Source organism: Mus caroli, unplaced genomic scaffold (assembly GCF_978045245.1).
Source record: "Mus caroli unplaced genomic scaffold, Mus_caroli_1 scaffold_12, whole genome shotgun sequence".
NCBI lineage: Eukaryota > Metazoa > Chordata > Mammalia > Rodentia > Muridae > Mus > Mus caroli.
In genome coordinates, this window is record NW_028227267.1 from 51,037,148 (window position 1) to 51,063,442 (window position 26,295).

Below are 26,295 nucleotides of genomic sequence, written 5' to 3' on the forward strand. Positions count from 1 at the left end.
TCTGGTCCCTGAGTCCTGGAATGTCCTCATGGTGAGGCCAGACTCACAGAGCTAGGGCAGATGTTGGGGTGGGAAGATGTACCCTGTGGGCTCCATCTAAGGAGCTGGGTCGAGTGTGGTCTCAGCTGTTTCCTGGGTATCCCACAGCAGTTTCCTGTGCATCCATCCCCAGCAGTGCAGAGACTCTTTGGGTACCAGAGGGAAGATCATCTTGGAGAGAACACATGGCCCCGGGGCAACTTTAATTTCTGCCAGCTAAGAGGGTGAGCTGGGGAAGGGTGGCTTCCAGCTCGACAGCAAACTTCCATCCCCCTGGGTCTGACTTGGCTCGCTTTCAGTGCCTCTGTTCTTTGGACTCATTGAGGGGTTGTTGTCTTCTTGTCTTTGAGGTGAGCTCTCACATTACCCAGGCTGGCTTTGAACTTGCCTTCTAGTTGAGCCTGCCTCTTGCCTCCACCTCCCATGTGAGGCTCCGCCATCCCTCACACCGGGATTTGTTTCCCCCACGTTTGGAAAATTTCCCTTTCTTTACTTGCAAACGACCAAGTGGAGCTGGGACTGTAACTGTGCTGCCTGAGGCAGGACACCTCACTTCCACAGATCATGGTGCTTCAGATCTTACAACTCTGACAGTCCCTGCTGTGGCCACCCTCCTCCTGGGCCACCAAAATTCCCACCCCAGAGAGACATTTGGTAGGAAGGACAGGGTGCAGGCAGAGTCGAATGTTTATGTTTATTGTGGATTGGCCACAGCGAGGGTCTGCTGGAGAGGTTATTCCTCGTCGTGCATCTTCTGCTGAGAAAGGAGTAAGAGATGTGAGGTCAGTGGGTACGATGGCCAGGGGAGGAATTTCTAGGGATTTCAGTGGCTCTAATAAAATGCCCTTGGGAAAGGAGGGGTTGAACCTCAGCGGTCTTGAAGTCTCATGATGCCAGTGCTTGTAGTTTAGAACACAGATCTGGGGCCTGCTTCGAGTGGGAGAGTGGACTCTCAGGTTATAAGTGTCTGTGGGACCCTTTGGTTGTATGTATGCCTATTCTATGTCTAAATGCATATGGGATACACACGTAGCTGTTCAGAGCATCATGCATGCAGAGGCATCCTGATGAGCACGTGACTAGCAGTTCCAAGGGAGGAACTCACCTTGGCACCAATGTCCCGGCTCTTGGCCCGCAGCTTGTTGACCTGGGACTCGGCAATGTCTGCCCTCTCCTCCGCCTCATCCAGCTCGTGCTGCACCTTGCGGAACTTGGACAGGTTGGTGTTGGCCTGCTCCTCCTATGAGTGGGTAAAGGGGAGGGGAGACTGGGGTGAGGGGAACTCTGGGATGGGCTCTCAGGTTCTCCTGTCCATGTCCCTCAGCCACTCCTCACTCAGTTTCTGCAACAGCCCTCCCAGGGATGTCTTGTTTGGCACCTTCCTCAAATGTGCTCAGTGTTCAAGACCCGTCATTGCTACCCACTGCCCGGAATGAACCTGTGCTGCCCTGCGTGCTTTGTGAGAATCCACATCCACTGCATCTGTTCCAGTTGTGCCTCAGACAGATGCCTGCAGACTTGGGGGTTTTCTGCACATCTGTGCTCATCCACACCACACCCACATGTTCCTGTCCACCCAAGTGTCTTGTTTTACTCTGGGTTCTATCCAGGCCCAACGCCAACTCTTGGCCCCTTGCTGTCCTGCATCTCAATGCTCTTCCTTGGTCTTATGGTATATGGACTGTAAGTAACTAGTGGACAGATGTAGGGCAGGAACAGCACTGATCTTTGGAACTTAGGGTGCTAGATACAATTCTGATCATACGCGAAGAATAAATGTCTGAGCTGATGGTGGAGCAGACTCTGGTCTCAGCCCCACTGTGGCAAATGCTCACTGGTTCTCACTAGCAGGTGTATGGATAAAAGACAGAGACAAAACTCTGAACTCACCGCCTCCTCAGCCTGGCGCTTGTAGGCCTTCACCTTCAACTGCAGCTTGTCCACCAGGTCCTGCAGCCGCATTAAGTTCTTCTTGTCTTCCTCTGTCTGAAGGTGGGTGGGAGGGATGGAGGAGCCAGTTTTGGGGAGAGAAGCAATTGTGGTTATCAGTCCCTCCTCCTTTACTCTATTCCTCTCGCCAGGCCTCAGAGGCCTCTCCCTCCAGTGGCTCAGGTCTAGGGGTTGTAGGACAAAGGGATTTTTCAGTTAGAGACTCACAAATTAATGAGTGTCTGGGTGCTGGAAGTGAGGGGAAGTCCTCAGAGCCACTGGGAACTTCGATTTATTTATTTATTTGTTTGTTTTTATTTGCATTGGTGTTTTGCCTGCATGTATGTCTGTGTGAGGGTGTCTGACTCTGGGATCACAGACAGTTGTGCGCTGCCATGTGGGTGCTGGGAATTGAACCCAGGTTCACTGAAAGAGCCATGAGTGCTCTTAGTCACTGAGCCATTTCTTCAAACTCCCCGCCACTCCCAGGAACCTCTTACTATGGTCATATGGAGACATAGGGTCTGCCTGGTAAATAGAGTTTCCCTTGCAGTAATGTGGGCAATTTCAGCCAGTGGTTCAAAGTGATCATAAGAGGAATAGTACAGAAAGCTGGTGTTATCACCATCTAGATTATTCTATCTAACATAGCCCAATATTCTGGCACCTTCTCCTGAGCCAGAATTTGGGCAGCAGGGTCTGTGGCTCCAGTGCCCCTTGGTCATTCCTGTCTCCATGTCATTTAATGTTCTAGGATGCCATTGCCCCTTAGTCCACATTAGGTCTGCACTCTCTACCATGTGCCTCTTGTACACCCTCTTAGGTGGACCAATGCACCCATCCCCTTAGGCTTCTCCTCCCAGACACTGAAAATAGCCAATCTCCACTATACAGATGGCATTCTCAGACACTCTGTGATGGTGCCCTAAGGCCTAGGTGTCCCATCAGAGAAACTGCAGCTAGCATCAAAAGGTACTGGTGTGAAGTGGCGCCTGGCATTAGTGAGCGATGGCACAGCACACCAGAGCCCTGTTTGTGCCCACAGGTGGGCTTGTAAAGCCATTGCTCTATCCTGATCAGCCCTGCCCAACCTGGTAGGTGAGCTCCTTGATGCGCCGCTCGCTCTTCCTCATGCCCTTCACAGACTCCGCATTGCGCTTCTGCTCAGCCTCCAGCTCATTCTCCAGCTCCCGGACCCGAGCCTCCAGCTTCTGCAGCTGCTTCTTGCCGCCCTTGAGCGCGATCTGCTCTGCCTCATCCAGACGATGCTGCAAGTCCTTGATGGTCTGCTCCATGTTCTTCTTCATGCGCTCCAGGTGGGCGCTGGTGTCCTGCTCCTTCTTCAGCTCCTCAGCCATCATGGCGGCCTGTGTGCAGGAGAGGAGAGCATGTGGTCTGCTCAGGTCCTTGTGGGCTCACTGCCCAGGCTAGGGAGATGCTGCTCTGGAGTGGGTAGGCAGGGGAGGGGACTCACATCTGTGATAGCCTTCTTGGCCTTCTCCTCTGCGTTCCTACACTCCTGCACTGCCTCCTCTACTTCTGTCTGGAGCTGGGTCAGGTCTGACTCCATCTTCTTCTTCTGGTTGATGAGGCTGGTGTTCTAGAAAAAAAATATCAAATGCACACTTTATTGCTTAGTTCCATAGTTTTTTCAGAGAAAATTAAAAGAGGCTGTTGAAAAAGAAGGAGGTGGAGGAGGATGAAGAAGAGGAAGAGGGGAAGGAGGAAGAGGAGGAGGGGTAGGAGGAGAGGGAAGAAGAGAGGGAGGAGGAGGAGCAGGAGGAGGAAGGGAAGGAGGAAGAGGAGGAAGATTGGGAGGAGGAAGGGAAGGAGGAAGAGGAAGAGGGGGAAGATGAAAAAATCATCTAAGGCTGAGGAGATGGCTCATGGCTTGGGCAGAAAATCACCTGCCACTCAAGCATGAGGGTCTGAGTTCAGATTCCCAGAACCCATGAGGAAGCTGATGTCATGATGCACACCTGTAACCTCAGTGCCCAGAGGTCAGACCCAGATGGAACTCTGAAGCTCACTGGTCAGCCCACCCATCCAGCTGGTGAGCCCCACATTCAGTGAGACACTTCACCTCAGAAAATAAGATGGAGAATGACAGAGGAAGACATCCAGTGTTAACCTCTGGCCTCCTCACACGTGCACACATATGTGCACATGTCCTGTGCACCCATGTGCACACATGTGAACATGTACAAATAACACTAATAGAAAATTAAACAAGCCTGGCTCCCAGAATATTCTAATATGCTAAATTATGGAACAAAGCCACAGAAGGCACTGCAATCGTTCAGCACAAACACTCATCTGGAGTAGAACTGGATACAGTGGGAATGTGCAGAACAGTGTTCTTCCCATCGTTTGCCTGGCAAGAAGATGTAGTTCTGCTTCTTAAAAATGTGTCCCCCCCCTGCCCCGTGCATGTGCACATATGTGTATGTGTGTGCACATGTGTATGTGTGTGCATATCTGTGTATGTATGTGAGTGTGTGCATGTGCATGTATGTGTGTGTACATGTGTGTATGTGTGTGTGCATATGTGTGTATACATGTGTATGTCTGTGTGAGTGTGTATGTACATATGTGTGTGTACATATGAGTGTGTGCACGTGTATGTGTGTGTGCATGCACATGAGCGTGTGAGCGAATATGTACATGTGAGTACAGGTGCCCACAGAGGTCACAGGCCACAGATCATCTGGAATTGAGTTGTAGGAGATTGTGAGCCACCTGATTTGGGTGCTGTGGACCAAATATTTGGGGTTTTGTGAAAGAACAGTAAACACACTTAACTGCTGAGCCATCTCTCCAGCCCCAGTTACATATCTTTAAACTCCCCAGCTCCTATCTTTACAAATCAAGTTGGAGGCTGTCTTGTAGATCAGGGTATCAGATGACAAAAGGCAATCTGTGGCTCCCAGATTTGTGACTCACAGGCACACTACCATTCAGCCGTGACACACTTAGCTTCTAAGTCTGTTCCTCTTGCTAGAGACAATGGTTCTCCCAGCTGCTACTAACAGATGAGAACTGACCCAAGAAGTGAGATACTTTGCAATGCCGCTTGACTTGGTCTAAAATTATCCTGGTCTCTGACTCTCAGTGGGTTTCTGCACAGGGTCCCTAACTCTGTCACCTGCGAGTGCAGCAGCTGCACCCGCTCACTGGTCTCAATCAGCTCCTGCTCTGCCAGCTTCCGAGACCGCTCCGTCTGCTCCACCACAGCCCGCAGCTCCTCCAGCTCCGCCTGCAGCAGATTGTTGCGCCGTTCCACGATGGCGATGTTCTCCTTCAGGTCGTCATTGGCATGGACAGCATCATCCAGCTGGAGCTGGGTGTCCTGTGGAGAAAGTATGATGATGGTAGAGGGCCTGGACCTCATGCCAACAGACCTCCATCTTGAGTCTGGCACACGTCACCTCTTGTCATCAGGAAGATAAGCACCTATTTCATTATCTACTCTCTTGTCCTGAGGCTCGACTGGTCCAGAGTGCACTGTTCCTCATGCCTACAAACCCAGGAGGCAGACAGTTCCCACTTTCTCATACTTACGTTAGTCCATTTATTCCCTGTCGTTTACTATCTCCTATTCAAGCATTAACCAGTCTCAGCCCTCTTAGCTTCCAAGAGCAGACAAGATTGGGTATATTCAGAGTGGTGTGTTGTGGACCTTTATCGTTTTTCTGGGCACTATACATATTCTGACTTACCACATTCTAGAGGCCTGGCTCCTGTTACCTTCAAGTGAGCTTGAGAATTCTTCAGGTGTTTCTGTGCCTCTGAGGCTATTCTATTGGCCTGGCTGAGCTGGATCTCCATCTCGTTGAGGTCGCCCTCCATCTTCTTCTTCACCCGCAGGGCCTCATTGCGGCTGCGTGTCTCTGCATCCAGGGAGGTCTGCAGGGAGTCCACCATCCGCAGGTGGTTGCGCTTGGCCTGCTCCATCTCCTCATCCTTCTCTGCCAGCTTCCTTTCGATCTCTGCCTTGATCTGGTTGAACTCCAGCTGGGCGCGGAGGATCTTGCCCTCCTCATGCTCCAGGGAGGCCTGGAAAGCAGAGGAGTCAGAGGTGGGTAGCTAAGGCTGACTTGGGTTGGGTGTAGAGAAGGAGAGGATGGCAGACTAGGACTATGGCCTAGGAAGGTGCTGTGGTGATAGGTCCTGTACCTAGACGACTGTGGGAGAGAAAGTGCTGAGCCTCCAGGGCCTGACTCCTGGATCTTCCTCTATAAAGGAGAGGATTCGGACTTCTCTTATATTTTTGGTTGTGAGCCTAGCCTTTAATGGTTGAGCCCATCTCTACAGCCTGAATTAATACTTCTCAGTCATCAGGCCTTTGGGACTAACATAGCAGGAGTTCCTGACCCATCTGATTAAAAACAAAAAAATCACAGTAAAGGTTGAAGTGTCTATAGCCCTAATCCCGGGCTGTCCCAAGTTCTTAGAAATGCGCAGCAAAGCATGGCTAGTAAGTGCTTGACTGTGTTATTTCACTCAATCTTCATAATTATCATATACATAATCTTATGAGGTTTATACATTAATTCCATCTTATAGATGAGGGCAGCAAGGTGTACAGAGGGTCTCAAGACAGGGTTCAAACCTAGGTCATTTAACCCTGGAGCCTGTGTTCCTACCCAGTGGTTTGAACTGATATTATGATAGCCCGATTCCAGCCAGGAAGCAAGCCTTCTGTCCTACAAACCAGACTGTGGCATTGTACAATGTGAGGAACTCAGCTTTGGGGGAAGTCATGGTTCCTGGGTATGTGACTGTCTATTAAGAATGGGAGCCAATAGATTTGTGTCCTGGGGTCAGGGTGACTTCTGTGAGGCGGTAAGACAGGATACAGCAAGACAGGCTGAAGAGTGCCAAGTTAGGCCCTTACCTCAGCCTCCTCCAGGGCCGACTGCAGCTCTAGCTTCTCCACCTCCAGCTGTTTGCGGATCTTCTCCAGCTCGTGCACATTTTTCCCCCCTTCTCCCAGCTGTTCGGTCAGGTCTGAGATCTCCTCTGAGGATCAGAGGACCAGAAAGATCAATATGCCTTGCCCCACTTGCCTTTCCCTGCGGCTCTTCCCTGTCCCCCAGCTCGCCCACCCTGGAGGTTCTTGTTCTCCCGCTTGAAGGTCTCCAGGTGCTCCAGAGACTCCTCATAGGCGTTCTTGAGCTTGAAGAGCTCTGTGCTCAGGGAGCGCGCCTCCTTCTGGGAAGACTCCAGCTCTGACTGTGACTCCTCATACTTCTGCTTCCACTCAGCCAGGATCTGCAGGGAAGGAGCGCCCTGTGACCAGAACTGCCCAGGCCCCTCTCCTGATTCAGCCCTCTTCCCCCACCTCCAAGGAGCATGCTGTGGCCTTGAGCTGGCACTGACCCCACCAGCAGCATGCACAGTGTCTGCAGCCCCACCGTGAGCCTACCTTGTCAAAGTTCCTCTGCTTCTTGTCCAGGGCTGCGGCGGCGGCATTGGAGCGCTCCACGTCTACCATCAGGTCCTCGATCTCATTCTGTAGCCTGTGCTTGGTCTTCTCCAGGGAGGAGCACTTGGCATTGACAGCCTCCACTGCCTCCTCTGCATCCTGCAGCCTCTGAGCCAGCTTCTTCCTGTCCAGGGGAATGTATGTGACTGTACTTGGAGCCACGAGGACGTGAGATGATCCCCTCCTTCCGAGTGTCGATGGGAAAGACCCAGCTTCTCCCCACAGTTCCCTAAGATGTTGGAACCCCAGCCTAGAGGATGTGAGGGCTACTGGAGCCTAGAACAGAGACGTCCATCACAGGCTGCTCAGACTCTCCCATACATACATCACATCTGTGTGACTGTGCACCCCCACCCCCTTCCCTCAGGCCCAGGCTGCATGATGATAGCTCCTCTGACCAACAAGCTTTTTGCTCGTCTTATACGTGAGTGTCAGGTATAACCCGGGCCAAAAGCTCACCCGTCAAAGGAAGTAAGCAAGGGCCAGCCAGGCGTTACAGGTTGCAGGACTCAGGCTTTCTACCAAACACTCCCATGGCTCACCAGGTCTCCCCATCCTCTGTTCTCCCACCCCAAAGCTCTTTCCTGCATCTACTCTGCCTGTCTCCGCAGCAGACGCTCTGCTCCATTCTCTTGGCAAATCCAGGGGCAGCCACAGTGGACTCACTTGGCTTCCTCCAGCTCCTCCGTCCTCTGTATGGCATCTGTCTCATACTTGGTCCTCCACTGGGCCACCTCTGAGTTGGCCTTGGACAGGACACGCTGTAGCTCAGCCTTGGCCTCCATTTCTTCTTCATACTGTTCCCTCAGCAGGTCACAATCATGCCGGGATGATTGCAGTGCGTGGGCCAGGGCGTTCTTGGCCTGGGAAGAGGTGGGCATCAAGGAAATTGGAGTAAACCCAACCCTCCAGTCTCTAGATTCTTATGCCTATTTACTTCAGTCAAGACCCAGACTCACCCACATGGGGTGGAGTCTCAATGTCTTTGAGTGATTTCCATTTGCCTACCTGTCTCCTTTACCAATAAGGAGTCCTTAAATGATCAGGAGGACTGACCATTTAGTAGGGAAATAGGTTAACAGGTTACCTCTGGCATCCAGGTGTACTCCTGGAGGTAACAGTGTGTCCAGGGATGCCACTGAGTCTGTCCCACTGCCATTATATGGGCCTCACCTTGCCTTCCTCCTCCAGCTGCCTCTTGAGGTCCTCCATCTGCTGGGTGTAAGAGAGCTTGCCTCGGGTCAGCTGGGAAATCAATGCCTCCTTTTCTTCCAGTTGCCTAGCCAACTCCCCTGCAGGTGGAATGAAGGGTTCTTGGGCCATGGAAGGAGGAAACCAAAGCTACCAGGGGCAGGCTAGGGGACGGTCAGGGGCACCCACCATTCTCTGTCTGCAGCTTGGCTCGCTGTGTGGTGAAGTCATTGAGGGAGCGCTGGGCTTCTTCCAGCTTCACGCGGTACTCATTGGCCTGGTCCTCCAGTGTCCGGGACACTTTCTCCAGGTTGGCCTGCAGGCATTAACGAGCAGACAAAAGGTGAATGTGGAAAGGGCCACGACTGGCAGGGAGGAGGGGTTGTGTGGACCCAGACCAGAAAAAGGAAAAGAGGGCAAGGATGGGGACTGCTCAGAGGACAGGCAAGAGGGTGAGATTAGAAGGGACTCAGTCTGAAGAAGAAAATGCACTGAAGAAAGACTAGTAGATAAATGTGGGTGAAGGCTACGGAGAAGCAGGATAGACAGGAGGTGAAGGGCAAAGGGCACCAAGGGGAATGAGAATGACAAGAGATGACACAGCTGTGGGGAGGAGGAGAGCTGCAGAAAGGGCCCACCTTGGCCTTGATGATCTGCTCCATGTTGGAGGTGACATCGTCCAGCTCCAGCTTGAACTCACTCTTCTCTTTCTCCAGCTTCTGCTTCACCCGCTGGAGGTTGTCGATCTGCTCGCCCAGCTCCGCCACGCTGTCCGCATGCTTCTTGCGCAGGGCCGCCGCCGTGGCCTCGTGCTGCAGCGTGGCCTCCTCCAGGTCCCGCCGCATCTTCTGGAACTCGGCCTCGCGCTTCTTGTTCATCTCTATCTGCACGGATGTGGCCCCGCCGGCCTCCTCCAGCCTCTCACTGATCTCCTCCAGCTCCCGGGACAGGTCAGAGCGCAGCTTCTCCACCTTGGCCCGGGCTGTGCGCTCGGCCTCCAGCTCCTCCTCCAGTTCCTCGATGCGTGCCTAGCCAGAGACACAGAGGGTCAGACCTGCTTCCTGCACCCCTCCATTGAGGCCCGTGCTCCAGGGCTCTAAAAGGCTCCCATGTGCACTAGACCTCTAGCACGGGTTTTCAGCTACTAGGTATAGCTGGTGATGGCTGGAGACATTTTAAATTGTGTGGAGGATGCTATAGAAGCAAGGGACATTGCTAAACACCCTAGAATAGGAAATTGGCCGAAGCCAAAGTTTGGAGGATTTCCCTAAAGTATCTGAGATTCAGTTTGAGCATCTGCAGCCTAAGTGTTGAGCATCTGTGTTTGGAGCGGGATCCCGAGACCTCCTGAGATTATGAACCTCAGAGAGCCAACAGTTTCACCTGACTCTGATCCACTGACTATAAGGCAAGGTAATAAGCACTCATTTTTTTTTTAAACTAACATTTGTAGCAAAACTGCCTCAAGAACAGTCAAATACTATTGCAATTATCTGAGCTAACCATGAGGTCTAATCACCTAGATTCCCCATGTCATGGATTCCTTAGGTATTCTCAGGCCCGGGATGTAGCTTGATTGCTCCTTTCTAAGCCAAGCTATGTATCAATAAGATGCCCTCTTCTTCATACCCCTACCTCGTTGTTGTGGCCTTAGACTTGGTCCTGACTAAATCTGGAGTATGCGCATTTGCCATTTTGGTCTTTTGTCTCTATAGGGAAGGTTTGTGGGATTCTCTCTCTCTCTCTCTCTCTCTCTCTCTCTGGTGCAATGGACAGTTTTAATAAACTACAGAGTAGACCCTGAGGTAGGAGAGAGGGGACTTACACCTCTTCTCTCAACGTGGAGAAGGTAGGACTTGAAGCACAGATCCCACACAGAAGAGGGAGGGGCGATAGCCTAGCGCCAAGACCCGGTGAGAATAATGACATTATTATCTCCTAGAGGCCAAAGAACTTGCCCAGACTTATGGCAGAAGATGCAGGGGATGGCTCAGTATTCTGGGTAAAATAAAGAAGATGGAGCCAAGATGGGAACAAACCACACATGAGTGCAGGTAAGCCTAGCTTACAGCCTTACTGCCATTGTGCAGGTGAGAATAGCGAGTGCCAAGGAATGGAGGTGACTTACTCCACAAGGAGGAGTTAACTGTATGCAGGAATGCCTGTGGCCCTCAGCCTGTGTTAGAGGCCGAGGTTAGCATTCAAGGATTGTGAACAGGGCAGCCCCTGGGAGGGGGATTTGTGAGGGTTTCCCTCATCCCTGTGCAGAGAGAGTATAGAGCGGATTGGAGGAGAACCGAGTCCTCTGAGTTGTTCCAGAAGAGAAAGTTCAACAGGCAGAGTGCATCTTGGGGGAGAGATGCCTTATTAGTAGATATGATTCTCCCTCAAAACAGTTTTGCTAAGAAGATGACATATTCTTGCTCGATAACGGGAAAGCTAGTGTTCCTGTGTTTAGGAGTGCTTGGGTACTGGGCTGCCTGGAGTTCCAGTCATAGTCTAGAACCTTAAATACCCACACCTCCCCACAGTCTCCGGGCTCTGAGTTCCCTTCAACCACCCCGGCAAGTAGGTCACCTGGTTTTCCTTCAGTTTCTTTTGCAGCTGAAGAGCCAGGGCCTGCTCGTCCTCAATTTTACTGTTCTGCTGACTGATGTCGAACTCTTTCCTAGAGGAGAAGGGGCGTGAAACTGAGGGTCGCCCTTCCTCTGGGCCTGTCTTATTGCTCTATGCCAGAACCAGCCCCCAAACCCTGGCCCAGACAGCAAAGGGGTTGAACCCCGACTGCCCTCACTTTCAGTGTGTCCAGGGAAGCCAAGCCAGTAGAAATACAGCATCCTGCGCCACGGTTACCAGGCTAGAAACCTATCCCTTGTCAGCCCCTCCTGCCCACCACGGGCCATACTTCTTGAGCTTTTCTTCCAGCTGAAGCTTGTCATTCTCCAGGTCCATGATGCTCTCCTGGGTCAGCTTCAGGTCACCCTCCAGCTTCCGCTTGGCTCGCTCTAGGTCCATGCGCACCTTCTTCTCCTGCTCCAGGGATCCCTCCAGCTGGCAGAGAGAATAAAATGAATACATGCTGGAAAGACTGGGATTCACAGTGTACGCCTTAAACTTGAAGTCCATCGGGGTTGGTACTCCAGAGATTTGCCTGATAAGGAATCCCAGAGAACAGAGAAGCTCCTGGGGTCATAGGAATTAGATGCAGAGGGAAACTCCTTCTCTATAGGCGTTGGCTACAGAGTCTTGATCTGAGAGAGGCGGAACATGGCTCTTATCACTTACATCATCCACCTGCTGCTCCAGCTTGACTTTAGACTTGGTCAGCGTGTTGACCTTGTCTTCTTCAGCCTGCAGGTCATCGAGGGCTTGCTGGTGGGCTTCTTGCAGAGCTTTCTTTTCTTTGGTCAGCTTGGCAATGATTTCGTCCAGCCCAGCCATCTCCTCTGTTAGGTTTTTAACCTGCCAAAGAAGAATAAAAATAAACAAATAAATCCACCTTGCCTTTAGGATCAAAGGATGTCATTGTGGAGACATCTATAGATGCTACCAACTAGGCTCATACTCTGGTCTGGAAATCTTCTGGAGACCTAGGCTGAACCCGAGGGAACTGGCCTCACCTTGTTCTCTGTTGCATGCTTTTCCTTCTCCACCTTGGCCAGCGTCAGCTCCAGGTCATCAATATCCTTCTTGAGCTCTGAGCACTCATCTTCCAGCTTGCGCTTCTTGGCAGTGAGCTCGGCGTTCATCTCCTCCTCGTCCTCCAGCCTCTCGGTCATCTCCTTCACCTTGGCCTCCAGCTGGATCTTGTTCTTGATCAGCTGGTCACAGCGCTCCTCTGCATCATTGAGGTTGTCTTGTTCCTGGGGGCAAGGAACGGAAGACGTCAACGATTAAAGAGATTAAAGAGGGGGAAGATGCGGGTCTTGTAAAGGGGTGGAGCTTCTGGATTCCCAGACTCTGGAGATGAGATGGGCAACAATCCAGGAGACAGAGAGGGAGAAAGAAGAGAAAGTCATGTGACCTCACCGCCTGTACTTGGAGCTGCAGGTCATTCTTCTCCTGCAGCAGGGACACCATCTTCTCCTCCAGCTCCTTGCGGCGACCCTCAGACTTCTCCAGTGCATCTTTGACTCGCCCAAACTCCTCCTTCATGTTGGCCATCTCCTTCTCCGTCTCCGCGCTCTTCAGCAGCGGCTTGATCTTGAAGTAGAGCTTCATCCACGGCCAATTCTTGACCCCCATGAAGGCCCGAATGTTCCACTGGATAACCAGCAGGGCATCCCTGACCAGAAAGAGTGCAATCAGGAAGAACTCTAGAAAGAAGTCTCCTCAGGCATGGGACCAGTTGCCCTGGCCTCCTCTGTCTGAGCAAGTTTATAGGCACAAAGGACAAGGGGCATTGTAGCCTCACTCCCTATGATTTCAACAAAAGTATGGTGTGCATTCCTGTACTGGGGCAGCAATAGTAACAGAAGTCACTGAGAGGTCTACCTATTCAGTGTTCATTTTCGGGACACCTTCAAATACAGACTATGTAGCATTTTACATCTCAGAATGCTATAAAATAACTGCTTGGGAGCCCACCAGCTGAGCAGGAGATGGAGCATTCAACTACTGAGCTACAAGTGGGCTCCTTTCCACCTTCTCTGGCCCTCAACTAGAAGCAGCCACTGCTATTAAACTTGTTTTTAATTTTCTTACTTAAAAATTATTATTTTTTTTGGCAGGGTGTGGTAGTGTAGATTTTTGTATGTGTGTCAGCTGTGGTTCGAGGTTAGCCTGGTCTACATAGTAAGCTCCAAGCCTGCCCTGCCTAGATATGTAATGAGACACCCATCTCAATTTTTCTTTTTTTAATTTGTGCTTGTGCATGTGTTGTATGTAGGCACACACATGTGAGTATACATGGGTACATGTGTACCTAGAGACCAGAGGAGGACATGAGCTGTCTCCTTCTCGAGTTCTCTGCCTTAAGGCACTGAACCTGGGGTTTGCTGTTTCCATTAGGCTGATATGCAGGGAGCTCTACTGACCCTGCTCTCTCTGCCCCACAGTGCTGGGGTTATGGATTGGGCGGCTACACTCAGCTTTTCATGTGGCTGCTGGAGAAGGAGCATAGGAGTTCATGTTTGCACAGCAAACCCTACCTGAGCCATTTCCTTGGTTCCTCAATTTTTTTTTACTTCTTCAAAAAAAATGTTTTAGACAATGTGCAAAGGTCACTTTAAACAATGAACTTCTGTTGTCATGATTTCTGAGCTTCATAGGTAAATACTGTGTCATACTGTATGTCTTGTTTGTATGAATTGCTTTTGTACCATGTCGCTGTAGCACAGCCATTTTCACAGTTACATAGTATTTCACCAAATGGCTGGGATACTCTTTAGCCACTCTCTTTTAGATGAAAGTTGAGGTCCTTTCTAGGTCTCTGCTCTTTTTTTTTCCAGACAGGGTTTCTTTGTGTAGTCCTGGCTGTCCTGGAACTCACTATGTAGACCAGACTGGCCTTGAACTCAGAAATACACCTGCCTCTGCCTCCCAAGTGCTAGGATTAAAGGTGTGCGCCACCACTGCCCAGCTAGATCTCTGCTCTTAAGATTAAGACTGCCATGAAGATAGATTTTTTTTCTTTTCTTTTGTCTCCTGGTGTATCATGTGAAGTGGTTTCTCTGGGAGACTATATTCAGGAATGAAATGGAAAGTATGTGATGATAAAAAATAAAGACACAGAAGCAGAGGGGATTGGTTAGGAATAAGAAGGGGCCAGCAGGAGTGGAGGGCAATGTGGTCGATATGATCACTGAGTATTGTATACACTTATGAATTTGTCAAAAACCTAACAAAATTAAAAGTATGTGATAGTTCAACTTTAAAGAAGAGAACAGGCTGGCAAGATGGCTCAGCAGGCAAAGGCACTCAGTGTCAAACATCATCACAGCCAGAGTCTGGTCCCTGTGCCTGAACATGGTAGGAGCAGAGATCTGGTCCTGCATGCTGTCCTCTGACCTCCACATGCACCCTGCTTCATGCACGGACACATGTGCACACATACCACATACACATGCACATACAAAAGACACAAATAAATGTGAGGTATTTATATACACAGAAAGAATAAGAGCCTTTGAGGTGGCTCGGCTTCCTTGGACCCATATAGTAGAACAACAGTGAACAATAGCAGAGAGAGAGAGAGAGAGAGAGAGAGAGAGAGAGAGAGAGAGAGAGAGAGAGAGAGCAGCATATGCCTTTAAGCTCAGCATTCTGGTGGATACAAAGGTAGGCAGATATCTGCGTTTGAGGCCAGCCTGCTCTACAGAGAGAGTTCAAGGACAACCAGGGCTGGCTACACAGAGAAACCCTTTCTCAATCAATCAATCAATCAATCAATCAATCAATCAATCAAGAGAACCAACTCTGTAGATTGTTCTCTGACCTTCATATATGTGATACAGCATTACCCCAATACATAAATGAATCTAATAATAATAAAAAAACTAGGTACATTAAGAAAGAGAATAAAATGCTTTTCAAAATCCTATACTAATTTATACATCTATAAACAATAGGCCAGCCTTCTTAAATTCATCTGGTGTTTTAAAGTGTCATGGAGTCTTTTCAAAATAGCTCAAAATGAAATCTACTGCAGTAGACTCACTAGTCCACATCACAGCAATCAATGGAGCCAGGGTCTGAATGCAGATCCCTGTAACTATTCCACACTGCTGGCCATCCTCTCACCCCGACACTTGCCCTCCATGCCCGCCTCACCTGCGTTCCACTATCTTCTTGAACTCAATGCGCATGAGCTGGCCTCGGGCCTGGGCCTGGATTCTGGTGATGATACGGCTCAGCCTCTCATCTCGCATCTCCTCGAGCAGCCCCAGCAGGCCCGCCTTGAAGAAAACCTAAGGGCAAGGGGGTAGAACCAAGGCGGGGCGCAGCATCAACAAAGGGTGGCCAAGGTAGAGGAGGGTGGAAGAATGTTCAGTAAGCTCCCAGGGACCCATCACTCCAGCATTCCAGGTCTGACTGTGGGCGTGGAAAAGGAGAGGGGTGGAGCCTGTGCCCATCTGCCTCCCAGTCTTAGCTGTATCACTCAACATGGCTACCTGCTACACAGCCATTATTTAGAGCTCTAGACTCACCTTGGTGTGACCAAACTTGTATTGGTTGTGGTCAATATCCAGGGAGCCCAGCAGTTTCTCAGCCCCTTTTCTGCTATCAATGAATTGCCCCTCAGGGATGGCTGCTGGGTTCAGGATGCGATACCTTGGGAGGGAAGTTCTCAGAGTCATTTGCATTCTGTATGGGTCTGCTCTGCCTATAGAATTTCAGGGCCGCCATAGACCCCACCACAATCCCATAAAGGGAGCCCACCCCTGGCTCCCTGAGCCCTGAGGCACCCCTTACCTTTGCCGGAAGTCCCCATAGAGAATGCGGTTGGGGAAGCCCTTCCTGCAGATGCGGATGCCCTCCAGCACGCCATTGCATCGCAGCTGGTGCATGACCAGGGGGTTGTCCATCACCCCTGGGGCAGCAGGGGAGATGGAGGTCAGCCTCTGGGTAAGTAGGTGCCAGGCAGCACCCCTGACTAAAGCCTTCCCTGTGGCTCACCTGGAGCCTTTCGCTCGTTGGGAATGATGCAGCGCACAAAGTGAGGGTGGGTGGTCTTCAGGTTGGTCATCAGCTTGTTCAGATTTTCCTGGAGAAGAGGGGAGAGGAGAGTCAGGGGCCATATGAACTTCCCTTGGGTCTCTGAGTGCAAGGTTCCAGATACTCCATCACCAGAACCATCAAAAGGAAGCAGGGTTGGTCTGGAGAGATGGCTCAGACCATCCGTTAAAGGCTAGCTCATAAACCAAACGGAAGTGGGGTGAGTTCAGTCTCATAGTGTTAGATACCCCCAGACGATCATGTAACTCCAGCTTCTTGCCATCCCATACACAGAGCTTCACGGTCAAGGGCTACAGCCCAGAGGCTCTGGCTTACCCACTACAGGTGCTCTGGAATCTCTGGCCCATCTTACCCGGTGGAGAGCAGACACTGTTTGGAAGGATGAGCCTTTCTTCTTGCCTCCTTTGCCTTTACCACTGTCACCTAATAACATGGGAAGGACCAAAGAACAAGACCCTAAAAACACAGGCATTCTCAGGCAGGGCCAAGGCTCTGGTCTTCCGGGGCTGTGTGACTTTGGGTCAATAATTTTCCAAGTCTATTTTCCATGATGGTGGAAGTAACTTCCTCTAGAAGCTGGGAAGGGTGCTGGCTAAGACAGCCTCTAAGATAGCCTACCCGCAGGTGTGAAAACACTACCCATGCCCTGACCTTCCATCTCCTAATCCTGCGGCCACTCTTCCCATTATCTACTCTCTTTATACTTTACCCTAGTCATTTCTAACCACGCCCATTTTCTTCATTCTCTGAACTGGAGGCTCATCTGCCCTATCCATTGTTCAGCAATCTTCCCAACACACATTAAAAACTCCTTTACGCATTGTTTCTGTGTTGGGCACCTGACAGTAGAGTGCATGCCTCCCTTCTTGATCTCCAGTTGTTTTCAGACTTCAGAAGACAGACATGTGTGCCCATATCCATGACACAAGGTAGGGAGAGGTGCAGGGGAGTGCAGATGCACTGTGTTGTGCCCTCCTGCTGCCTCTGGACGCCCCTGCACTTGAGGAAATCCCCTAGCCCACTGTAGGGGCTGCCCCCTTACCGGTATCAGCAGAAGCATAGGTGGAGAAGAGTGTGGCCATGAGCTTGAGGGAGGACTTCTGGTACAAACCCACCACCGTCTCATTGAGTGGGTCCTTGTTCTTTTCCAGCCAGCCCATAATGTTGTAGTCCACGGTGCCAGCATAGTGGACCAAGGAGAAGTGGGCTTCCTGCTTCCCCTTGACATTGCGAGGCTTCTGGAAGTTGTTGGACTTGCCCAGGTGGTTGTCGTACAGCTTGGCCTTGAAGGTCATGTCTGAGGCCTTGGGGAACATGCACTCCTCCTCGAGGATGGACATGATGCCCATGGGCTGACAGCATAGAGTAAGGAGAGAAAGGATGAGCAGTTACATTCCCAACTTCCAGGACTCCCACACTCTGACAAGAAGGCTCTACAGACCTGCACTGCTGAAGGGTCAAAGGGTGCCTGGCAGAACCTCTTGGCCCAAGATAGGAAGACAAGATTCTCAGTTACCTTAAATCCAGTTACATCTGGAGCTACCCCACATATTTTTTTCTTTTGCCCCAGTAGCCAAGTAGCTATGTGTTCCTAGCCACTCCCCTTAAAGCCTGCAGAGGGAAACATCCTTCCTTTGCAGGCTAGGGACAGAGGCGTGTCCACAGAACTTGGCTGATGTCAGCAGCCAGTTAAGGGTTGGCTGGGTGGATCCTAGTTCTGAAAAACACTTTTCCCTTCAGAGTATGGAATCCTTAGTTTTTCTCGGGGCTAGAATTCTTTTGAGGATTTGGTAAAGCTGGAGACCATTTTCCCCCCTGGGAAGATGTATATACTCCTTCCCCAAACCTTAGGGGTTCTGTGGTGTTAGGGAGACGAGAACTTGGGTCTAGAAGTCAAGTAGTGACTCAGCTTATGGGAAGGTCCCTTTTCGGTGAACAGTGACTGACTGCATGCAGGTCAGACACTTGGGGTTTGGCCTGCAGCAAAAGGCAAGGCACACTGCAGGCCATCATTGCGCCACAGGGACGCCATTCCTCTCCTGAGGAGATGGGCTGAGAATTGGTTATTTCTCAGCAAACAGGAAGGATACTAAACAAACACTTCCTGTTTGAGTCCAGGATTTTTCCATGATTGATGTTTCTTATGTGGTAGAGAAGGGTCAGGAGTCACTGGGAGGTGACCATCACAGAATGGAACAAGACTCAAGGTTTGAGGTGAGAAGAGAACAGCTGTGGGTGCTTGCGACCTCACAGTGCGAGAAGCTGGGGCTGTGGAGCAGCTCGGGATTCTGGGGATTCTGGTCTCCTGAGGGTAGAAGAGATGGAATGACTGTTTTGGGGTTGGCAGAGAAGGGAGCTCAGATGGCGGAGGCAGGGCTCACCTTCTCGATAAGGTCGATGCAGGCCTGCAGGTCCATGCCGAAGTCGATAAACTCCCACTCAATGCCCTCCTTCTTGTACTCCTCCTGCTCCAGCACGAACATGTGGTGGTTGAAGAACTGCTGCAGCTTCTCATTGGTGAAGTTGATGCACAGCTGCTCAAAGCTGTTGAACTGCAAGGGGGTGAGGCAGCCAGTCAGGCAGGCCGACTGAGGGTCTGAGTGGCCAGCAGGGTGGGTCAGCCTAGGACTGTGCCACACACCTGCCTGAGCTTGGCACAGGCATGGCTGGTCCCCTCCCAGGTCATGGCAGGGAAGGGAGGGCTTCTCCTGAGGGCAGGGACAGTGATTGGCTCTAATGGGTCCCCACTGCTATCCTGTGCCTGGCCCACAGCTGGCCCTCCACATGTGACTGATGGTCTGAGTGGGTGGGTGAGGAACACTTGGTGTCCCAGGCCAGGGCTCCCAGACTCACATCGAAGATCTCAAAGCCGGCAATGTCCAGGACACCTATGAAGTACTGGCGCGGCTGCTTGGTCTCCAGGGTTGCATTGATGCGTGTCACCATCCAGTTGAACATCTTCTCGTACACTGACTTGGCCAGTGCCCCGATGGAATAGTACACTTGCTGTACACTCTGCCCCTTGGTGACATACTCGTTCCCCACCTTCACCCGAGGGTGACACAGGCCCTTAAGCAGGTCAGCTGAGTTCAGCCCCATGAGGTAGGCAGATTTGTCAGCATCTGATAGACAAGGAGAGGGGAAGCATTTTCAGTCCCTCCATTCCTTTATCCCAGCTAACTTCTGCTTAGTGTGGCTGTGGGTCTACTTGCCATGTCCTTGATCCACCCCATCCCCCACCCCTTCTCTCTGTCCTACAAGCCTCAGTTCCTCCAGTATTCCAGGGGCTTGATTGGGATCTAGCTGAAGAGCAGTCCCGGGAACAGGGCCTGGCCCTAGGTGAAGATGCTGACCACTGCTTCCCATGTTGCTCCCACTTTCCTCCTACTTTCTGTATTGTAATCCAGACAATTGCTTCCAACCTAATCCCTTAAGACTTGTTGAAAGAACCGCTGCGCACAGCACAAGGGACTCAGTCCCCAGTGACTTCAGTACTTGAGGGTTTCCTCAACGGTGCACCTCCCCCACACCTTCTGTGCCATCCGGCTCTGCCTGCTCCTCCCGCTGCTTCTGCTTGAACTTCATGTTTCCGTAGTGCATGATGGCGCCTGTCAGCTTGTAGACACCAGCCTTCTCCTCTGCCGTGAAGCTCAGCACATCAAAGGCGCTCTGTGACAGAGGGAGAGGATGGGTGGAAGGTGACCCTGGAGCTCTCCGGAACCCCCAGGGCCATCTCCAGGCTCCTCACGTACATCAGTGGCCAAGAGCTCCTCAGAGTCATCAATGGAGGCCACGGACACCTCTCCCTGAGAGACGAAGGCGTAGTCGTACGGGTTGTTGGTGACCAGCAGCATGTCTGTGCCAAGCAGGGAGGGCAGGGCAGGGATGGGGTGGGAAGGAGGTAAAGAAAGGGAAGGAGGGAGAATGGAAAAAGAGTGGAGGGAGATAGGACAGGGGGGAGATAGAGAGAACAGTCAGTGAAGGCCAGAGTAGTGAAGGCACAGGGGGATCTTTCCTGGGGAAAGAAGCCCCGAAGCCCCCGTGAAGAAGAAGAAGGAGCATGCCATGTGGGGAAAGCCTGTGAAGAGATGATGTAAGGGGGAAGGAGAGAAAGCATGGCAGAGAAGAGAGGGAAGACACAAAATCAGGAGCAAGGTACTTGACAGGGCATCAAGAGAGGTGCAGAGCAGCTAGCAGGAGGGAGGAGGAAGGGTGGAGCAGAGGGAAGAGGGAGCAACGAGGTTGGACTGAGCCAAGGGAGGAGCCCCACGGGTAGGTTCTGGGAACAGCAAGGGCAGTGGTCAGGTCAGGTTACCCAGCAGCTCCGGCTTCTTGTTGGACAGGATCTGGTAGAAGATGTGGTAGTTCCTCTCAGCCTTTAGCTGGAAGATCACCCGGGACTTCTCCAGAAGGTCTGAGGAACGGAGATGGGAGGATGGTGGGTGAGAGGAGAGAGGTGAGTTAGCAAAAGAACAGGGAACAGAGCCAGAGGCTCCCACGCAGTGGCCATGGAACCCAGGAAGAGGCTAGTTTCAGTAAAGAATATTAAAGCCATGAAGTAGGCAGAGATCTAGGCAGAAGTCAGAGTGAGGAGATGGGGCTGCCCAAGGGGAGGGAGCAAGCATCATGGCGGTACTCACAGGTCTCTATGTCTGCAGAAGCCAGCTTTCCAGTGGCTCCAAAGTGGATCCTGATGAATTTCCCCTGTGGGTAGACCAGAGTGAAGGCTCTCGCCAGAAGTACGGACTCAAAACGGGGACTTTAGCCCAACCCAGAGTGTCCTGATGGCTCTAGAATGTAAAAGGCCTATCTGGTGTCACAGTTTAGTGTCAGTAAAACTAAGAAAAGGCTGTTCACACCCAGATATCAGCAAGAAGCTGAGGGGAAAACAGCTACCAGGCTTAGTCTACGTCAGAGGCCCCTGGCTTGTGGCTCTCACCTCATCCCCCTTCATCTCCTCTGTGTTCGCTGGGGTGGATGTCCAAGGGAAGGCCTTGGGAGGGTGCTGACTCACTCAGTATGCAGAAATTCAGGCCATTGTCCCCTCAAACATGCCTCAAATCTCTCTCTCTCTCTCTCTCTCTCTCTCTCTCTCTCTCTCTCTCTCTCTCTCTCTCTCTCTCCTTGTGTGTCTGTGTGTCTGTTTATCTGTGTATACCTGCATATATATATACTTAATGATACTCAAAATCCAGGTGCAATATAATCAACAAAGTCTATCAACTCTTGACAAAATAGAACTCCATTTTCTTGACACATTTGAGGTCATTTATAGTAGTGATCCAAGGTCACTCACAAAGCGGGAGGAGTTGTCATTCCGGACAGTCTTGGCGTTGCCGAAGGCCTCCAGAGCGGGGTTAGCCTGGATAATCTGGTCCTCCAGGGTGCCCTGTGAAAGGAACAGAGATGTGGGGGTTTATCTTCCATTCACCTCTAGAAGGTTCTGGTTAGCTGGGAGCCTAAGCAAATCCTCAGGGCTAGGGTGAGGCTGGATGCACAGCTGACTAGTCCTCGGGCCCCACACAAGTCTCAGAGCATGTGTGTCCCGCCAGAAAGATGGTCTGCACCGACCCTCCCAAGCCCTGCTCTTCTCCCTGCAATGCCTCAGCTGAGCCTGTGACCCACGCTCACCTTGTTTGCATTAGGATTTTCCTTCTTGCTACGGTCCCCTATGGCTGCAATGCTGGCAAAGTACTGGATGACGCGTTTTGTGTTCACAGTCTTCCCTGCTCCGGATTCTCCGCTTGAGGCAACAAGGGGCAGCGATCAGAGCCCAGGACTTCCACTATTGTTCATACAACATGCTCCACACCTGTCCTTTCCTAGCCTAGGGCACCAGAGCCCAGCACAGCATGAGCTTTGCCTTCTAAAAAGAGCCCAGTCCTCTCTCCCTTGCAATTATAGCCTGAAGACTCTCCTTCACAGCTGTACCCCGTGGTCAGCCTGGCCATCCCACCCAAACCCCCTGTGGAGGGTTAGTGCTTGCTCACGTGATGAGGATGGACTGATTCTCCCGATCTGGAAGAGAGAGGAGGAGAGGCAATGGGTTGAGGGATGCGAGTCCAGGTGAGAATTCAGGTTGAGGGGACCCAGGTCTGGGCACCAGGCTTACCTGTCAGCATGTACTGATAGGCGTTGTCAGAGATGGAGAAGATGTGAGGTGGGGCCTCGCTCCTCTTCTTGCCCCGGTAGGCAGCCACCACTTCTGCATTGTACACTGGCAGCCACTTATAGGGGTTGACGGTGACGCAGAAGAGGCCTGAGTAGGTCTGGGGTAGAAGATAGGGCCAACATGCGGTTGTTAAGGGGAGACTAAGCAAGGCAGTGGTGGCAGTCAGAGGCACCCCTGGCCACTTGAGCTGGCTCCCTTCATTCTGCTAGGATGAACCAGAACTAGGTAGATGAACTAGGTAGACTGGATGAGAGGACACTGGGACTTTGGGGTGCTTTTTAACCCCCTCTTTTCGAGTTCACTGGCCCGTATAGGCCTCTACCGAGTTCCTGCAGTGTGTAGCATCCACTCACATAGATCATCCAGGCCGCGTAGCGCTCCTTGAGGTTGTACAGCACAGCCGGCTCGTGCAGGAAGGTCAGCATGGCCATGTCCTCGATCTTGTCAAACTTGGGTGGGTTCTGCTGCATCACCTGGTCCTCCTTTATGGTCACCGTCTGGAGAAGCAGAGTGGGCGATAGGATGGATGAAGACCTTCCCATGGGCTCTTGTCAGCTCTCCTTTACCAGCCTTATGCCCTTACCCAGTCCCTGGCTTGGCCTCACTCCCCTAGTTCTTGGCTGACAAAGGTTTCAGCTTCCCGCCCCTAAATCCCCTAGGACTCAGTTCCCAGGTATTTTTCCTGCCCGAGCTCTAGAGATGTTCTAGGGTTCCTTTCCCCATGCCAGCTCCTGACCCTGTCCAGTGATCATCTCTTTTCTGCCCCCGTGTGTTAAACAGACCAAGGCATAGCTGGAGACTAGAAGCTCTAGATTCCATGTACGCTGTTGCTCCAGGAAAGCCTTTTCCCTGTGGAACAAGCAGCATACCCCAACCCTGAACTCCTTATCCATCAAAATTGGGGGTCGATTGGTATCAGTGTTCTATGTCTTGATGCCAATAGCTTCTGCCCACTGGAATTCAAGTGTTTTTTGTTTTTTGGTTTTTGTTTTAATGGTGGAAGAGGTGGTGGCTCTTAACAGTTAAATGACCGGAGCTCACTGAGCTGGGATAGATTATAATCCTTTGTGGGTTGTGACTATCAATGCACACATCCTGGGGAAGCAACATCCAGGCAGCAAACCTGCGGGGAACACAACCCTGAGCACTACAGTGAGCGGTGGGTGATTCTCACGGCTAGACTGAGCACCCAGGGAACAGAGGTTCCTGTGTCTATCACTGGTCTCAGGAATCGGATCCCAGCTCAAAAATTTCTGCTCTATTTGTTCATCTGGATCTGAATTTGCTCTTGGTTTAGGAGAAGGGACTTTGAGAAAGTGAACTCTTGGGGGAAACTGAGGCACAGTCAGGAGGGATGCAGGTGCTAGAAAGGGGAACTGCCTTTAATGCTAGGCTGGTGCCTTTGTATAAAGACCTCTCTGGGGAGGAAGACAGCCTCTTTCTGGCAAGTGAGCATCCCTTGGGTGACACCCTGGTGCACCTGCTTGGGTCCCCCTGAGAAGGTTCTCTAAGGGAACATATCTTGGCATCCCCACCTCTTCTCAAGCTCCTCAGCTCCTGCTACAGGAGGCTCTGCTCCAACCCCTTTCCCCAGCCACCCTCCCCTGTCTTGCCACCACTGCACGTACCTTTCCGTTTTCAGTTTCCGCAGTGACTTTGCCCCCTTCCCGAGACACGATCTTGGCCTTAACATACTCCTCCTTGTCATCAGGCACGAAGCACTCTGTGCGGATGTCAAAGGGCCGGGTCTGGGCCTCTAGGCGTTCCTTCTCTGACTTGCGGAGGTACTGGGCCGCTGCCCCGAAGTCAGCCATCTGGGCGTCCGTCATTCTGTCACTCTTAAACTCTTATGGGGGAGATAGGAGGGATCTGTCTGTCATTCCTGGTGTGGGCTAGGCTTCTATGTGAAGTCCTGACTTTCCTACACCACCACTTCCCTGCCTCTTTTACACCATAGCCTATGGCTCTCCCACCAGGACTCCGTGTAAAGTGCCTGCTTCTCTGTCAGAGGTCTATGTGGGGTAAGGGTAACTGGGGTTTGCTAAGAGTGCCGGGCAGCTGGGCAGAGAAAGAGAGGGCTGGAAGTCTGACTTCAGGGAGAATTGTGATCTGCTGTCTACAGGGGAGACATTCTCACCTGGTTAACTTTTCAGAGAATCCTGAAGAATTTGGACCACAGTTGGAATGAGGCACCACAGAGGTGCAGCTGGGCAGAGAGAGGAGCAGGCAGGAAGAGGAGTAGCAGAGGCTGGGAGACCAATCCAGAGATCCTGACCAGGATGGAACACAACAAGCCAGGGGGTGAGGAAGGTAAGAGAGCACCCAGCAGCACTGAAGCTGTGGCTTACTGGTAGATTGTTTACGTCAGGGTGGGAACCCCTAGGTGTGATTTCCAGCACTCTGACAGGAAGGAAGGAAGGAAGGAAGGAAGGAAGGAAGGAAGGAAGGAAGGAAGGAAGGAAGGAAGGAAGGAAGGATACAAATGAGAAGGGAGAAAAGGTGAAGTGAGAAATGGGTGGAAAGGAAGGACACGTAAGAAGGCAAGGCAAAGCACGGAGACAGTAGAGAAAGATGGAGTGGACAGTGCAGGGCAAATCTTGCTGAAGACCAAGAGCCAAGATAAACCAAGACAATGGAGGAGCATCCTCAGGAGGAAGATGGAGGAGACAGTGTAAGGGAAGGGCATCCAGTGTTTCTTGTGGAAACCTCCTGCTACTGAGAACTTTCCAGGCTGGTGGAAGGCCACCCTGTCAGATCTCTGACCAGCCTGAACCCCACTTCCAGGGAAGGCAGTTTCCTTCTAGGTGGGGAGAGGTCTGGTGTGGGTGAAGAGCCCCCACCCGAAACTCCCTCTTACCTGGGTTGGAGAAATCTCTGTCTGACAGCTCTCAGCGCTCCAGCCCCTTTTTATCCCATCCCATATGCCTGCTGCCTAAATTTGGAGTCCTCTGCTCGGACCCTCCCTCCTACTTTCCTCCTGTCCTGGCTCCTCCTCCTTTGATCCCTTGGCTCTGGAGGTGACAGGAGGACAGCAGGGCCCCAAGGTTTGCCCATGAAAGGTCTGTTGCCCTCGCCCCTCAGGCTCCATGGCCTTTTTTTAGTCCTTGGGCACATTCCTCCTCCCCAAAGGGCCGATGGGCAGATAGAAGAGAGACAGGAGCGTCTCACACCACCTCCCCTACCCAGGCCCTTACCTCAGTTATTTTTAATCTGAAGGGTGAGTTGAACAACTGGGTAAGGGTCACCTTCTCTTCCAGGCTTAATATTTGTCCCCTGCCTCCAACACACAAGCTCCCATCCCAGGCTCTCCCTTCCCCCTTTCCACCCTGGCTATCTGCATAGCTTCAGGCTGAGGGGAGCCTCCTACTCTCTCAGACCTGGAGTGCTAGCTCCCCAGAGACAAAGTCATGATGTCTAGGGAGGGCATCCATTTTGCAGGTGCATGACTCAGTTTCCCTTTGATAGTAAGAGAATTCTATGCTCCCCTCCTCTCTCTCCTTACTCTGTGCAGATACTGTCTGTAGTCTCCATTGCCACATCTCTAGACAGGTGTCCTCCAAAGACCTTGCTACCTTGGCTTAGGGACACATATAGAGTGTCCATTCTATTTTCCATAGTCCCGAGATGCAGGCCATCACCCAATCTCTTTAAACCATGGAAGGGACTCACCCACTTTGCCTTGGGCAATTTACACACAAACCTGCAGTCTGGTAACCTCACGAACAGAACTGAACAGCTGCACAGCCATGCCCGTTTTCAGTCACACACACACACACACACACATGCACACAGACTTTAC

General features: G+C 51.5%; 1 protein-coding gene across 2 annotated transcripts; it reads right to left on the reverse strand.

The window, feature by feature from the left end:
* Positions 1–719: 719 nt before the first annotated feature.
* Myh6 (myosin heavy chain 6) lies at positions 720–25,450 on the reverse strand. Of its 2 annotated transcripts, none has more exons than XM_021181497.3 (39): positions 25,354–25,450; positions 24,634–24,766; positions 24,125–24,342; positions 22,850–22,993; positions 22,437–22,593; positions 22,315–22,342; positions 21,956–22,067; positions 21,621–21,713; positions 20,965–21,028; positions 20,640–20,738; positions 20,077–20,180; positions 19,855–19,993; positions 19,178–19,446; positions 18,706–18,876; positions 17,367–17,676; positions 16,677–16,747; positions 16,265–16,352; positions 16,061–16,178; positions 15,796–15,919; positions 15,419–15,555; positions 12,677–12,932; positions 12,268–12,510; positions 11,933–12,109; positions 11,553–11,698; positions 11,225–11,315; positions 9,286–9,675; positions 8,837–8,963; positions 8,630–8,748; positions 8,123–8,319; positions 7,397–7,580; positions 7,077–7,242; positions 6,866–6,990; positions 5,716–6,024; positions 5,114–5,317; positions 3,443–3,568; positions 3,060–3,335; positions 1,930–2,025; positions 1,145–1,279; positions 720–793 (listed from the first exon to the last, which is right to left on the reverse strand). In XM_021181497.3, the coding sequence occupies exons 3-39, from the start codon at positions 24,323–24,325 to the stop codon at positions 773–775; spliced, it is 5,817 nt and encodes a 1,938-aa protein (XP_021037156.1). In that variant the 5' UTR covers positions 24,326–24,342; positions 24,634–24,766; positions 25,354–25,450; the 3' UTR covers positions 720–772. The 2 variants fall into 2 exon arrangements, with proteins under 2 accessions (XP_021037156.1, XP_029324958.1); XM_029469098.2 differs by having other exon boundaries at positions 720–796.
* Between the last annotated feature and the right edge of the window lie 845 nt (positions 25,451–26,295).